This window comes from Coenobita brevimanus, chromosome 23 (assembly GCF_032717465.1).
Source record: "Coenobita brevimanus isolate Jiangsu-jjx chromosome 23, ASM3271746v2, whole genome shotgun sequence".
NCBI lineage: Eukaryota > Metazoa > Arthropoda > Malacostraca > Decapoda > Coenobitidae > Coenobita > Coenobita brevimanus.
This window is the reverse complement of record NC_136976.1, coordinates 63,948,444-63,965,668: the sequence shown is the minus strand read 5'-3', so window position 1 is coordinate 63,965,668 and position 17,225 is coordinate 63,948,444. Positions and strand designations below refer to the sequence as shown.

Here is a 17,225-nt window from a genome sequence, read left to right as displayed (position 1 = left end):
AGCACCTGTCTCTGGACACACTGGCTAAACTTCAGACACTTTAAAGTTTTTAAAAAAATGTCCAAAAAAAAATACTGGGCACTCGTGGCCCAAGTTATACATATATAAAGAGAAATATCCAAACATATCTTCTTTTTTGAGCTCATAATTTGAAATCACATTAAGATGTATCATATCACATTGTAGTGAGGTAATCTGGCCATAAATATAACTAAGAACTCTTCAGAAACTTTTTCAGAAGAAAAAATTATATAAAAATGCACTGCATATCTTCCAAACTGTAAGAGGAACTGATCTCTTTTTCCTAAACAAAACTTCACTTAATTATCAAGTAGCTACCTCACTGACTCAACAAATGCATACTGAAATAACATACTATAATGTTAAACACTTCTTACTGGTTCCAATGACACCCACACACCCATTAACACGCACACAAATCAATAGACACACGCACACACAGGCACGTTATGAAGGCACCATGGAATGTATTAACGAGCTACACACTTTAGTCTTATACACACACACACACACACACACACATACAGAAACAAACATCCCAAATAGGCCTGTAGTTGTAAACACACACATACACACACACACACACACACACACACATTTTCCTATGAGGCCTGTGCTTGTATAACACACACACACACACACACATTTTCCTATGAGGCCTGTGCTTGTAAAACACACACACACACACACACACACACACACACACACACACACACACAATCTATTGTCTGTATTTTTCCAGTAATTTGTCTGTTCAAATTTAGGATTTTTTTTTTGAAATATACAGAGATATTCATTAAAACTGTCATAGCAAGATGATGCATGTATATATTTTAAAATAGTTTACTGCCCAGCACTTACAACACTTTTCCACATATAATCGTACTAATTACGTTCTTACAATTGAAACTGTTTGTTCTGTGTGAACAAAGTTTTGCAGGGTTAAAAAATGTTGATTTTTTTTACCATTTGATTCATAAATTTTTTTCACCCATACATATTCAAGCTAGTTTAATAGGACTTATACATAATAATCTTTAAAGATTACCCTACCTACCCATATCAATATTTTTTGCAAATATCGCACTCTCTTCCAATAAACTTCAATTATTACATTTTTTCGCAAAACGTCCGAAGTTTGGGCGCTGTCCGAAGTTACGGTGTTTTACGGTACTTTATTTTTCTGAAAAATGCTGCCCCACACGGTGGTATAATTGATAAGTTGCCTGCCCATACGGGGTTAAATCATCATTCATCATCTAATCCTATGTTGCCCCAGGAGGATCGTAGGAGCCCAGGGCTAGGCAAGTTGGTCCTGACATTTAAGATGAGAGTGACCAGCCTCACTCATCCCTGAGAGGTATTATGTGAGCAATAAACCCCAACCACACCTTGGATATAAACCTGTACTGGCTCAATCCAACTGGAGTGCCTTAATTACCTATTAAACTACCAGATGCCATAATTTGGTTATTTGGTTACCACCCAGTATAGTATATATATGGTTTCCTGGTGTACAGGAAACCATTTGGCTTGTCACTCAGTGTAGAGTCACCCACAGACAGAAGGAAGAGGAAAGAATGAAGGAATGAAAGAAAAAAGAGGAAGGAAGGAAAGAAGGAAGAAAGTCACAGACAAATCTAGTAAGATCAAGGGAGGATATACTGCTACAGGTGTTCACTGCAAAGTTATTATGAACCTCTGTTAATGCAGTTTCATTTGAGTAATATCTTCTCTATGCTGGCTGGATGAGGGGAATGAACAGTAAAAATACTGTTTAAGTTTTCAGCTACTGAATCGCTGAATGAAGAGGACTGTTGTTGCTGGAGTTGTTAAGTCACCCCAGTGCATTTGGTTCAGCAGATCCATCAACTGCAAGCAAGCAACCATCCTAGTAGGGCCATCCTATGCAGTGAACAAATGATCCCTTGTGGTAGAAAGTGCCTTTGCACAACAAGGCTCGTGGTGAAGTGGGGATGTCTGGTTCCAGATGGATGCCACATTTGCATCTCCACCCAATTAACAGAGGCACCATAGTACGATCCACATCACCCCATTATTTGGTTACTGTATATGTTTACCAACCAGCATTGTAAATGGTTTCCTTGGTTACAGGAAACCATTACACTTGTCATTCAGTGTTGAGCCACCTACTGTGTAAAATTGTGTAATAAAATGTGACAGAAAGGATGGGAGAAACAGGAAGAGAAGACGAAAGATACAGGAAAAGAATTATAAATGTGAAGGATGAGGCAGGCAGCCCTACATCAAGTGAGTGGATAATGGCCATCTACCACCAAAAAGGAGTACTGTAAATAGTGAAACAATGGATAAGACTGTAGCAGTACCTCTTTTAAGTGAGCAACAGTGGCAGGAACTAGGGCAGCCATGGGGTGAGGTTCCAATGGCACTGCTTTCTCCACCCCTGCCTGATACACTGCACATGTCACCAGGTGTGCACATTTTACACACGCTCTCTCAAAGTCAATCGGTTGTGGGAGAGAAGGCACCTGGGGAAGCTGAAATATGAAGTCACAGTTATTTCTTTATATGAGCTTGGTTGGGCATGATATATGTATGTATATATATATATATATATATATATATATATCCACCCATCATCCAATCCTGCATTGCCCCATGAGGAGCGTAGGAGCCTGGGGGTAGGCAGTTTTATATATATACAGTCAGAAAGGTAATCAGAGTAAGAGTATCTTGTGAACTTCTAATTATACATCAAATGCATAATGTGACACGAGTAAATTGGTGGTGAATTAGGTAAGGATGGCACGATCAATCAGAGGGGACCACAACAGGTTGAAAATTGTTCTGAAAGCACAGGTTGGAAGTAAGATACTATTACGGAGATATGTTAGCTGCTGCTGAAACAAATGTACTGCCTATCTACATTAAACCCTGATAATGCTAAATAAAAAGAAATCATTAGTGAAACTGAAACACTCAGTCTCCCTGCAAAATTTAAATGGTTGCTAACCTGATTCATTTAGTTTAAAAACAACTGGGTTTCTGTAAGAACAAGAATCTAATGTTCATTAGTAGTTAGTGAAATGGGAGGCAGTGAGGATGGAGGCTTGCAGCCATCTTATAACACTACACACGTATTTCACGTGGTGACAGGTGAAATCATTCCACATTCAGAGACCTGAGGAGAAGGTATGACCATATTTGTTTCCAATAAAATGTAATGCATGGCACTATAGACCTTTCCCTAAGGCTGATGATATCGTCTGTTCATAAAGCTGAGTCACAGGTATACAGTATATGGTGTGCTTTCTCCATGAAGTTCATATGCTGCCATTCTTGTGCGGGAGTTACAGACACTGCCAATGCTTGTGTGTGTGGCCTTGCATGGTGGAGCAAGAAGAGCTTCTTTGAATTTGGTTTACTTCTTCACAACTTAGATATACTGTATATGAAATGAATTGGATCACTTTCCTTAAGTGAGGAATTCTCTGTCGAATTCTAGTCATGATGTACAAGAGGTAATGTTCTTATGTCACTTAATCTACAAGATGTTCCATCTGTAAACTGCAGATGCCCTAATCTCATATGGGTTGGCCACATACAAATTGCCTCCATGTCACACTGTCCCCTGCCATTTTGATGTCCTTCCCCCAACTTACATCCCCACTCTTTCATATACCTCTCCATTCCATCCCTCCACCTCATCCTGTCCCCCTCCCCTCCTTTCCATCTCACTCATATACACTCTTCTCATTAATTTATTATTTGCTATACAGCTGCAATTCAGCCAAGCCCTATGCTGAATAAAGTGAAATGTTGGATATTGCATACTCGGCTTTGGGCCAGAATTGTGATTCTATTTGTCTCAACCCTGTATCCTCCACACTTTCCCATAAGTAGAAGATGAAAACTAAGCATATAAAAACAATAACGATACATTAGTAATACTGTACAGTGTACTACTGTATGTACTCATCAAGTGTTGGCATTGATGGTGGGCAGAACTGTACACCCAGCAATAGAATACTATACAGTACACATAAACCCATGTGGTCTAATAGCAAATGGCTTCCCAAAAGATTACTCCAGCTCCACCACCTGAGGCTCGATCTCTGCCAAAGGTCCTGGAGTAGGTAGTGGAGATGGAGTGGCAGAGGGTGTCAGGTGGAGCTCTAATGAGGCCTCCAACTGAGGCGAGACCTCAGATGGAGACACCACAGAAAATGGGGCTGATGGTGGTGTCATGGCCAAAGTGCCTGGCTGAGGTGAAGAAGAAGTGGCCGTGGTGCTGCCTGGCTGGGGTAAACGACGTCAATATAAGGAAGTAGAGGGCTGGGATGATGGAGGCCAGTATGAGGAAGTCGAAGGCTGGGGAGACAGAGGACAATGCGAGGTGGTCGTGAGCTGTGGCAATGGAGTGGAAGGTGTCATGGGATGGGAAAAGGATGTGATGAAGGGGTGCCTGATGATCCTTCTTGACTGTAGTTTTGTCAAATTCTCATGGCCCTGTCGCAGGTACATGGCCATGGAATCAGTAAATATAGGCTGCTGATTAGGATGCTCACAATAGTCGAGACGGACTTCCACTGCATCATGAACCTGCAGGAGCCTTTGGATTTCTGCCACCTCATGATCCTCCTCCCCTTCATCCTCGGTGCCCCCTGCAGTCATGGACTCCACAACTTCCCTGTTGGACAGAGTCTGATACCAGGGGTCTCCCTCGTCCACTTTCAGGCAATCGTGGATTGTTTTCTCTGTCACATGTTCTCCTGTTGCTTCCATGTATCAGACAAAGCCTTGAGTTTCAATGCTGGTAAAGTCTGCAATGGTTTCTTCACCCTTGAGGAGCTTGTTCCAACCATGCTCAAATGTGAGTGCAGAGAGTTCCCTACAAGCCTACGCCTAGTTGTAGATTGCAGACTTGAGGGAATACCGCCTGAGGTAGCCAAGGTCCTCTCCCCCTTACTGTCCACGCCTTGGGGTGCCTCCTCATCCTCGAGCCATCATGTCTTCAATAAACCTCTTCTGTTATAACCACTTTGTTGCCACAATAATACCCTGGTCCATGGGTTGCAAGAGGTCAAATTAGGAGGCAAGAACATGACCCTAATACGACCTCCATCTCCAACCAGCTCTGTCTGAGAAGGATGGGTGGAAGCACTGTCGAGAAGCAACAAAGCCTTCGCTTGGTTGCAGGCAAGGACAGGACTCTCCGTCTGATAACAGATAATTTCCTTCACAGCATGATTGTAGAACTAATCTTTGAAGATCTTGGCTGTCAACCAAGCCTTCTGCAAATGGAAATAAATCACTGGATGACTATCCATCAACCCAGGCGACAACATAACTGTTTTACATGCCCCAATATAATAGGTTTCATATAATGCGAACCTGTTGCGCAGGCACAACACAAGGCAAAGGCATGCTGTTTGCTCACCTTACGACTAAGTATCGACTTTTCCTAGTCAGCCAAGGTATTAGTCAGGACACACATGAAGAAGAGACCAGTTTCATCAATGTTATAAACCTGACTGAGGCATCGACCTTCTACAGCAATCAGGTTTTATGGCTTTGTCCGAAACTCAGTTACTACTTCTGTGTCTGCATCCAAAGCTTAACCAGAAGTACTCATGTTAGAGTGCCTGTCGAAGTTTGAACCGAATCAGCCAACCTTCAGACATCTTGAAATCCACAATCCCCAGCTGCTCAGCGAACTTAGTGGCTGCAGCCTTCAGCTTGATGGGATGCACAATCACACCACTGCCATGCTGTTGGCAAAACACTTCAGGCAGGCCTGGTCAAGTTCACCAAAGCGTGGGTTGGCCATCATCTTGTGTTCATGCTGTCGCACAGTTGCACCATGCTCAACCTGGAAGAACATCTTGACGGAGTGCTTGTTCTTCCACATATTCAGCAACATGGTCCAAAGCATGTCGTAATGCTCCATTAGCCTTGTGATGGTCCACCCGGTTTGCACCACACGCACTCATACACAGTTAAGTTCAGTATATCCACGTTCACAATACAGCACTAGGTAATGAGCACTGACAGGCCGTTAGCTTTGAAATCACAACAAACTACATACCGTTAGACACCACAGAGTTAGTCACACGACTATGGTTTTGTGGACACGTGGTTTGACGAGCAGAGTACACAGACACATCTTTACGACATCTACTAGCAAAAATGAGAGTGCAGTGGCATTCTCGGCATGCCAGGTAAACTGCGTCCGCAATGGATTCTGACTGGCTGGCATTTTCATTGGCTCATGAGTTTTGGGATTTTCCCAGGTGCAGGTTGGCTACTGCTTATGAGTCAACTGAGACACCTCAATGCTAGACATTGCACAGAACTGCCAGTTAAGTCCCATTTTGGCGCTGGATGTTGCGTAACTCCACCGGATATTGCTTTAATACTGTAGAGCCAAGACAGCCGTGCTGGATACTGAAACAACAGATGATTGAGAGTTTACTAAAAATAATTTCATTTGTACTAAATGGTTTGAACTCTCATTCATATTATTCCTGCTCCTTCCAGTACCTTGCCAAAACATTTCTAACATCTCCACTTTATCCTCCTTCCCTCCTCTTTTCCATTCTGATGGCTCTGTAGCAGTTTTTTTCCAATGAAAAGGAAGAACTCTTCCCCAAGACTTTCTCCTCCAATTCCACTTCAGATGAGTTGAGTGCTGTTCTTTCACCTCCTCCCACCTCTGTCTTCCTTTTGACTGAAATTAAAGTTTCTTCGATTGATGTACTTTCTGCCCCCAGTGGCATCAGTACTAACAGGGCATATGAGACTGATGGGGTTCCTCCTGATGTTCTCAAGAACTGTGCTTTTGTGCTTACACTCTGTCTAGGTAAACTCTTTTGCCTTTGTCTATCAACTTGTACCTTTCCTTCTTCCTGGAAGTTTACTCTTATTCAGCCAGTCCCAGAGTGGGGTGACCATTACCAGCCTTCTAACTACAGTATTGCCCAACTGCTTCAATATCTATTTCTAAAGTTTCCAAATCTGTAAAAAAATATTAATAAAAAAATAATAAGTACAGCATATTTTCTAACATAACCTTTCCAACTGTCAGTGTGGTTTTCTCCAGGGACACTCCACTGGTGATCTCACCTTCCTTTACGATTCCTGTCATCTACCTTTTGGGACTTTCGAAAAAGCTTTGCCACTGCACTGGACGTCTCAAAGACTTGAGACCAAATCTGGCAGAAATCTTTAATTTCCAAATGGCCCTCTTATAGTTTCTATCCCTCTACCTCTGCCTTCTTCTCAAGCCTCCTTGCTGGCTGTTCTATAGCTGCTGTTGTAGATGGTCACCAATCTCCTCTTAGAGCTATTAATAGTGGTGTTCCTTAGGATACTGTCCTATTAACAATTCTCTTCTTTTCATAAATAACCTGAGTACAGCTAATCCTATCTACATGTATGATGATAACTCCGCCCTTCACCTTTCCATCCACTTTTCACAGCATCCATCACAGCAGTTACTTCAACAAACACCGGGTGAGGCTCTAGCACACCTAATTTCTGACTTGGCTCATATTTCCGCTTGGGGTAAAAGTAACCTTCTAGCTTTTAATGTATCAAAAACTAAGTTGCCACATCTTTCGACCCACTAAAATCTTCCACAGGAGTATCCTTTGCTATTCAGCAACATCCAGTTAAATCCTGCATCATCATAAAAGTTTTGTGGGTTTCAGTCACTGTGGATTTTTCACAGGGAGATCATATTACACTGTACCTATCTTGCAAAACCTGCTTCAAAGCGATTAAGTGTGCTAAGCCAACTCCAAACCTTACTTACCCCCACACAGTTATTAACTTTATACTGTACAAGGGTTTTATTGGCCCCTGTGTGGAGTACAACTCTCATGTGTAGAAAAGGAGGGGGGGAGATGACTTCCCACATACATGTCTTCTCAACAGTGTGGAGTCAAAAGCTTGTCATCTCATTAACTCTCCTCCTTTTACTTACTCCCTTCAATCTCTCTCTCTCTCTCTTTGCTGCAGTTTCATCTTTATCCTGTTTTTATTGCTACTTCAACGGTCACTTCTCTCCTAAACTGTCTGCTAGCATTCCTCCTCCATTCCAGCAAGTGAACAACACCCGTGTGGCAGCAAACCCTCACCCCTTTGCTGTCCATCTCTCTAATGCAAGAGTTAATTGATACTCTCGGTCCTTCAAGAAAGCAACAGGGCAACTCTGAAACTGACTCCCTCTGTCGGGATATTTCACTTCTGTCGACAATCTCCAGTCTTTTAAGAGCAATGTATAAGACACCTCAAAATGAACAGATCCCGAAGTTGGTTCCTACGAAACAATTTTGCAAAATTCTAGCCCTTGGATCCTCCTTCCTTGCATAAAAACTAGATAACTAAATAAACTATATTAAATTAGTATCACCCAATTCTTTACTGCACCTGAGGTTTCTTTGGGTGGTGAGACAGGCTTTCTGCTGTGCACTTAATCCCTTTAGAAGAGTGATGTATTTTTCTGTATATACTTGACACCCCCAGATGATGTTTCTTAGCTTAGAAAGACTCAAGAAAAGTGAACTAGCAAATGTAATGTGCATGTATGATCACACATTAGCAAAGTCCCATGGTCAAGGGTTCATTCAAGTACTGTGCTCACTTAGTGGATAAGACAACTTTGGAGGAAAGTCATCACGCTTTGTGAGGCAGTATCACTGAAGACAAGACATAATGGACCCTCCTTAGCTCTGAGATGATTATTTCCTGCCACCATTCCTGATGTCTGTGTTGTGCTGAAAATGTCTCCATGAATATCCCTCAAGGGTGCCTCCAGATCAGATAATGATCTATGAAAAATAGAATAAATATCTGAGTTATTTGGAAGAGATGTACTATGGAGGTGTCATTAGAACCAGGACAAAGAAAAAGGAGGTTCTGGACAGCAGTCACTACTACATGTACCATAGAGTTCAGCTCCTACCAACTCTCCAGGCTGTGATGTGGGTTGAACTGTGAGGTGGTGAACTAGGTCATTACGCAGCTGGAGAAGACCACGTTGCTCTCTTTCACCAGCACTCACCTCCTCCATGGCCCCATCCCTGTAATAAACATGACTGTATTATCATCACAATGCTAACAATACTGATACTATACTAAAAATAAATAAATAAATAAATAAACAAATAAATAAGTAACCAGCAATTCATTTTTTTTTCATTCATTGCCAGACGCCATGTATCCCAAACGGGGTGGCCCAGGGCTTAGAGTTAATTGTTTTACAGGGAGGGGCACTAATCCTCCACCAACCCCACTTGACACGTAGGGATGCCAACAGCATCTGGTGTTCCCAGGCGGTCACCCATCCAAGTACTAACCAGACCCAACGTTGCTTAACCCCTTAACCGCGGGGCGTCACTTTCGTGACGCTTGGGAGCAAGGGATCATACCGCGGGGCGTTGCTTTTGTGATTCTATGTTATTTTGAATTCACCCGGGCTTCCAAGTGGGGGCTTGTATCATCTATCAGTACTGCCAATGTCCAACACTAGTCAGCACTCCTAATCTCATCTGTACTCCCATCCATTGTTGACAATTTAGCCATTTCTCCCCGTTCTTGACTCCCCTCCCTACCCCCCCTCCATTACCCTATCCTCTCGCCTGCCCGGCCGTGCTACGCTAAGTAAATCTTCCCTGGAATTTTCCACTGATTTCATCCATTGAAATAAGCCCTATGTCCTATTCTTATACCAAATAATATATTCAAGAAAGAAATAAGGTAAGTGAGAGTGCCAAACACCTGGAATTGGCTAATTATCACCTGACAACACCTCACGTGCACTCGTTCGCTAATTTTCGCTGTTTTTTTCCCCCTTGAAATATGCCCTATAATCTATTTTCGTAATAAATATACATGTAAGGAGGGAAGGGAGAAGCCTAAGTGATATTTACATTCACCTGGAACTACCTAATTTATAATGTATTGTCTATTCCTGCCAATCATATCAGTGCTAAACAAAGATGCTTCAAGATCTAACATTGGTAGCTCTGAATATATATCTCCTAAGTAGGCCTCTAATCTATTTTCGAAATAAATATACATGTAAGGAGGGAAGGGAGAAGCCTAAGTGATATTTACATTCACCTGGAACTACCAAATTTATAATGTATTGTCTAGATTTCCTGCCAATCATATCAGTGCTAGACTTAGCTGTTTCAAGAAGTAATATTGGTAACTCTGAATAACCCCTTAGCAGGCCTCTACACTGGCCCTCCGTTATCAGGTTACTCTCAACTTCCAAAGCGAGAGTACGTATGTTTCTTCTTGCTGACTTCAAGGCCTTTTTTCACCCCCATGCAAATGGCCCTGTGACCTTTACCCCCTACTAAACCTCGTGTAGAAAGAGGTAAAGGGCTGACAATTGATAAAAGAGTGACTACGATCTTTCTATTGAGTAAAACAGTGCAAGTGGAATTGTAAATAATGTGTAAACAGCAAGTGAAAGTAATGAATGTAAATATACGTGAACAATGGAAAATAGTTTTATAAGTTATTTCAAGTGACAGTGCACAACACAGTGTAAATAAAATAGAAATGTAAATAACGTAAATAAAATAGAGAACGTAAACAGAAATGTAAATGAGTAGTATTATAAGAATACGAGTATATACCCTAGGAGTAATGAAAGTGAAAGTTTCACTCTAGCATGTCTGAATGCTATGAGTTATGAGAGTGAAGATGAAAGTGACATTCACTCTCAATGCCAGTATACAGGACGAGAAAGTGAATGCTACGTATTTTACTGAAAGAAATTGAATCCCTACAGTGACAATAAACTAATACTACTGAAGGAAACTTATGAATAAAGACTGTAGAAATATATAAGTGTTATATAGTAATAGAAATATAAACTGTGAGGGGTTTTATGAATAATAAATGACAGACTACCAAGAGCGAACTAGTGCCAGTGCGACGATCAGACGCGCTCGTAATTTCCATTGCTTTCACAGTGTTTTTTTTTTTAGTATGGATCCCAAACTATTTGAAAATTGTAGAATAGTGTTTATAGTGTTTGTATCTGGCTGTGGTAATCATATTACGGGTTGTCGGGAAGTGTAAAGTGGAGACTTCGTTACCCTACTTCAGAGGTCTCCACAAGTCCTACGGTAACCGACGAAGGCTCAACAATCATTCCAGGAGAAAGCTGAAGGTATGTGCCATAAGCATATGTAATTTTATTATTCTAGGACTAATAACTGATTTTTGGCAAATATTTTTTGAGAGTCTGTCGGAGCCCAAATAACCCCGCGGCACACGCAAGTCATTGGTAAACAAGCCCGCGGTGTAGGGGTTAACTTCGCTGATTGGACGAGAAGCAGTGTACTCAACGTGGTTAATAAATTTCAAAATAAAGTGTAATGATCATGACAACTTTTTTTTTTTTACCAGTGGATGTGCAAGATGTGCAGATTGGCCTGGGAGGAAGATAGAGTCCCGGAAGATTGGAAGTCAGGTATAATCATTCCCTTGTGCAAAGGAAAAGGGGGAAAAAGAAGTGTGTGGTAATCATAGGGGCATTTGTCTTCTTAGTATAATAGGAAAAGTGTATGGTAGGATACTTAATGACAGAATTAGAGAAAGAACAGAGAAATTGGTTGGAGAACAACAGGGAGGCTTTAGGAAGGGAAGAGGTTGTGTAGATCAGATATTCATTCTTAGATCTTTAGTGGAAAAGTTTCTAGAGAAGGGAAGGAAGTTGTATGCGGCTTTCATGGATTTGGAGAAAGCTTATGATAGGGTGGATAGACAAGGATTATGGAAAGTGTTAAGAATATATGGAGTAGATGAGCAGTTGTTGAATGCTGTGAAGAGTATGTACGATGGTGCGAAGGCTGCAGTGCGTGTGGATGGTGAACTAAGTGAATTTTTCTCCTTGAAAGTTGGGTTGAAACAGGGATGTGTCATGTCTCCATGGTTGTTCAATCTGTACATGGATGGGGTAATAAAAGAGGTACAAGGTAGGGTAGTGGATGTTGGAGTGGCCCTGGTGAGAGAGGATAGCGTTTGGAAACTCCCTGTACTGTTGTTTGTTGATGATACTGTGTTGTTGAGTGAAGATGAAGGGGAGCTGCAAGGCTTGGTGGATGAGTTTGGGAGAGTGTGTAAGAAACGGAATCTAAAGGTGAATGTAGGGAAGGGTAAAGTGATGGTCTTTGAGAGAGGTGAAGTCAGTGAATGTACAGCGAGGTTGGATGGTGAGGAATTGGAAAATGGGAGTACGTTTAAGTACTTGGGTGGTGTGATGAGTAAGGATGGAGGTTTGGAGGGTGAAGTGCTTGAAAGGGTACAGCAGGGAAGAAAGGTTGCTGGTTCTTTGAAAGCAGTGATAAGAAACAGGGAAGTGAGCATGGAAGTGAAAAAGTCACTACATGACAGTATTGTGATACCAACTCTAACGTACGGAAGTGAAGCTTGGACGTTGTTGGAAGGACACAAAAGTCAAGAGTGACAGCAGTGGAAATGAGTTATTTAAGAGGAGCATGTGGAGTCACATGGAGAGACAGGCTGACGAATGAGGATATAAAGGAGCGTTGTGGTGTGGATATGGATGTGATAAGAAGCGTTATGAGGAACACACTGAGGTGGTTTGGCCATGGGGAGAGGATGGAGGGTGAAAGACTGACGAAGAGTGTGTATGTGAGTGAGGTGGAGGGGGGAAGAGGGAGGGGGAGGCCGAGGATGAGATGGAGAGATGGGGTGGAGAGGTATATGAGAGAGGGGGGTGTAAGTTGGGAGCAGGGCAGTGAAATGGCGGGGGACAGGGCGACTTGGAGGCGATTTGTTTGTGGCCACCCCAAACGGGATTGAGGCGTCTGGCAATAGATAGATAGATCATGTAAGAACTTCTACCATCATCATCCAGACCCCTTTCCCATCAAAGGATGGTGTGAGGTAGAGTCCAGACAGCAAGATAAAACATTAATAAAAATGAACAATTCTTTCCTTCATCTCAAAATTATGATGGTAAACATTATCTAAACTCAAACATTATTATTTATCATTAAACTGTGTGTGTTCAATCCCTTACTATCTCTCTGGGGATGATCTAGGGCATGAAAGGACTTTGACCTCTGTGCAGCAACTGAAAATGTACAGGGGTCTTATCTGCCATTGTGGAATACAACTCTCATATATGGTCGGCCACATACTATACAGTTCTTCTAAAATGGGTGGAATCAAAGGCTTTTAGTCTCATCAACTCCTCCCCTCTTACTACCCACTTCAATCTCTCTCTCTCTCTCTCCCCCTCATAATGCTGCATCCTTATCTCTTTAATATCACTTTTTCAATGTACAGTATACTGCTCTCCTGAGCTATATGCTTGCACCTCTCCTCCATTACAGATGGTACACAGAACCTGTCCATCAGAGCACTATCACCTTTTTTCTATCCAGCTCTCGAATGAAACAGCTATCTGATATTTTCATTCCTTTATATACAGAAAAGGTAAATTATGAAACAGTCTTCTTCAGTCCGTATTTTATTCTGCCTATGACCTTCAGCCTTTTACGTATAATGTGTCCGTGCTTCTCAAAATGAACAGATCTTGAATCTGGCTCTTTCTCTCTCTCTTTTCTTGGATAAAACAACTCTGAAGGCCACTGCCCTTTGATTCCTTCCTCTTCTAAAAAAAAAAAAAAAAAAAAAAAAAAAAAAAAAAAGTTGGGGTTGGGGAAGGTGGGGGGGGGGGGGAGGGGAGAGAGAGATCTATGCAAAGCTTCATGCTTTCTCCTGCAATATGAATCAGAACACAACAAACACCCTATATAAGCACCCTCTCCTCCTACACTAGAATGTTTGTACTCAAAGTACTGCAAAGTGCAAACTGCCATTTTCCTATGTCCATACAAGGAGGAAGCTGATATACCCACCCACCATTACCATCCCAGTTTAGTTATCCTATAAGATAGGCAAAAAATACTTAGGTAGTATTCTTTCTCCCTTTTTGTCTCATTTATAAAGGCTCCAACATGCTTGCATGCATTGGCCTTGGTCACCTAATGGCAGCTCTCCATGCTGCTTGATCTCTGGGAGCCCCCCACATCCAAGCCCATATTCCTGAGGTCACACTCAATGACCTCATCCCAGGCCTTTTTTAGCCTGCCTCTCGCAACCCTACACCTCACGTTCACAATTCTCACTTTCTGCACTCATTTGTCATCCTCCATCCTCTCCAAATGCCTATAATACCTCATTCTGCACCTCCTCATCACACGACCAATAATATCCAATCTCACCCTACCTCTCAACTCATCAATCGTAAACCTAGGCCCCCTGGGCCTTGTATTCAATGATGCACTACCCATCAATCAAATCATTATCATTTGTGCATGTTTGAGCCTATGAATATCCATTTCTATTGCTGCCCACATCCCTCTAAAATACAGCAATACACTCCTAACACATGCTGCATACAAAGGTCCCTTTGCATGGAGGAAGGGCCCTCTCAATGACAGGAGGGGCAACAGGTCCCTGGACTTCCTCTAACTACGCCTTACCCTAGCCTCATCTCTATCATATAACATGTCCCCCAAATAACAAAACTCTTCCACATGCACAAGAACTCTCCAGCAAGATCAATCCTCTCATAATCTCTAAATACTCTCCCTAACACACCACACAATTGCTTTAACGTCCTGTATTTCAAAAGTTTTCGAGTCAATTCTTAACAGAAAAATTTTAAGACATCTTTCCTATCACAACCTTCTTTCCGATCGTCAGTATGGGTTCCGTCAGGGATGCTCCACTGGCGATCTTCTCACCTACCTTTCAGACTCCTGGTCATCCTCCTTTAGGGACTTTGGCGAAAGCTTTGCCATTGCACTTGACATCTCAAAGGCTTTCGATCGAGTCTGGCATAAATCTGTAATTTCCAAACTGCCCTCCTACAGTTTCTATCCTTCTATCTGTGCCTTCATCGCTAGCTTCCTTTCTGGTCGTTCTATAGCCGCTGTTGTAGACGGCCATCGTTCTTCTCCTAGATCTATCAACAGTGGTGTTCCTCAGGGCTCTGTCCTATCACCAACTCTCTTCCTTTTATTCATCAATGATCTTCTAAGCTGTACATCTAACCCTATCCACTCATACGCTGATGACTCCACCCTTCACCTTTCCATTCGGTTCCCGCAACGCCCATCTCAACAGTTACTTCAAGAAACACGGGATGAGGCTATGGCACACCTAATGTCTGACTTGGCTCATATCTCTGACTGGGGTAAAAATAATATGGTTGTCTTTAATGCATCTAAGACTCAGTTCTTACACCTATCAACCCGACAAAATCTTCCACAGGTATACCCACTAATGTTTAATAATATTCAGATTAATCCTGCATCATCCTTGAACATGCTTGGGGTTTCATTTACTCGGGACTTATCTTGGAAAGATCATATTACATCTCTTGTAAAATCTGCTTCCAAGAGATTGGGTGTGCTAAGCCGACTCTGCTCTTTCTTTACCCCTGCACAATTGTTGACTCTATACAGGGGTTTTATCCGCCCCTGTGTGGAGTACAACTCTCATGTGTGGGGAGGCTCCCCACATACAGCTCTTCTCAATAGGGTGGAGTCAAAGGCTTTTCGTCTCATTAACTCTCCTCCTCTTACTGACTCCCTTCAACCTCTGTCTCTTCGCCGCACTGTTGCATCTTTATCTCTTTTCTATCGCTACTTTAATGGTCACTGCTCCTCTGAACTGTCTGTTTGCATTCCTCCACCTCTACGACGGGCGCGTAGCACCCGTCTGGCAGCAAACTCTCATCCCTTTTCTGTCCAGCTCTCTAATGCAAGAGTTAACCGTTACTCCCAGTCTTTCATTTATGCAACAGGTCAGCTCTGGAACTGTCTCCCTCTGTCTGTATTTCCTGCTGCCTATGATTTCCAGTCTTTCAAACGTAGTGTGTCCAGGCATCTCAAAATGATCGGATCTTGAATTTGGCTCTCTATTGTATTTTGTTTTTCTCTTGGAGGGAACTGTTACTGCGGGCTCATGGCCTTTGGTTCCTTCTTCCTCGCATTAAAAAAAAAAAAAAAAAAAAAAAAAGTCTACCTCTAATACCACATCTCTTATGAATCCACTTATCACAAATACTGCACAAGATGGTGTTACTTCCCACACCCTTATGGCAAACCGCACATGGCCACTCTCCCCCTGCTTTGACGTTATTGCCACCAGCCGTAGATACTATCACTCTTGTTTTATCCACATTTACTCGCAAACCTTTATGCCTCATTCTGTTTCTCCACTTCCTAAATCTTTCCTTTGCCTTCCTTTCATTCTCCGCAACCAACACCAAGTCATCACCATACAACATCTCTCATGGAAGTGCACTTCTGAAGTCATGCGAGAGAGTTACCAGCATCATGACCAACAATCAGGGGCTCAAGACTGACCCCGAATGCACACCAACATTCATGGAAAACTCATCGTTTAAATCTCCATTCACTCTCTCTTGGGTGTGAGCACCAACATACAGTATATAGCCACAACCAGTCTAACCAGCCACTCTTTGATCCCAAGCTTTCTCATTGCCCACTTTACCATCTCCCTAGGGACTCTGTCAAAGGCCTTTCCCAAATCAACAAAAACAAAGTACAGCTCCCATTTGTTTCCAATGCATTTTTCCTGAAGCTGTCTGACAATGAAAATGGTTGTCCCTTTGCCTGGCACAAACCCAAACTGCATCTCATCAGTATTCACTCTTTCCCTTATCATACCTTCTAAGACTCTCCACTACTTTCATATTCAGATCCGAAATTTTTATGTCTCTATAATTTCCTCTTTCTGGGGCATCACCCTTCCCATTATGCACATTTACAATCATAATCATCAGCTAGTCATCTGGAATAACAGACTCATATACAGTATAATCAAATCAATAACAAAACCCACTCCTGTATCTCCTAAGGCCTTCAACATCTTGCCAGTCAACCCAGACACTCCCACCACCTATCCCAACTGCATCCTGTCGATTGTCCTGCTCAGAGTAGCAGCATCAATCAAAGGCCAGGGGTGAAACATTGGATCCGTTGACTCCAAACCTTCCCTGTTCCAGTCAAACTCCTCATTCAGCAACTGATTTATAATGCTCCCTCCAGGCGTCTTCCATATCCTCACTGTCCACTACCTTTCCTGCATCATTCTTCACATACTGCCACCTATGACATTCTTGTTTTTTT

The 17,225-nt window shown here is 42.3% G+C and overlaps 1 protein-coding gene across 1 annotated transcript in view; it reads right to left on the bottom strand.

The window, feature by feature from the left end:
- Positions 1-17,225, bottom strand: part of Dna2 (DNA replication helicase/nuclease 2) — a 193,535-nt gene that overhangs the window by 96,764 nt on the left and 79,546 nt on the right. Inside the window, exons 12-13 of the mRNA XM_080267024.1 lie at positions 8,972-9,089; positions 2,370-2,540 (exon numbers count right to left, since the gene is read on the bottom strand). Coding sequence (XP_080123150.1) covers positions 2,370-2,540; positions 8,972-9,089 — 289 coding nt within the window. The remainder of the gene's footprint in view (positions 1-2,369; positions 2,541-8,971; positions 9,090-17,225) is intronic.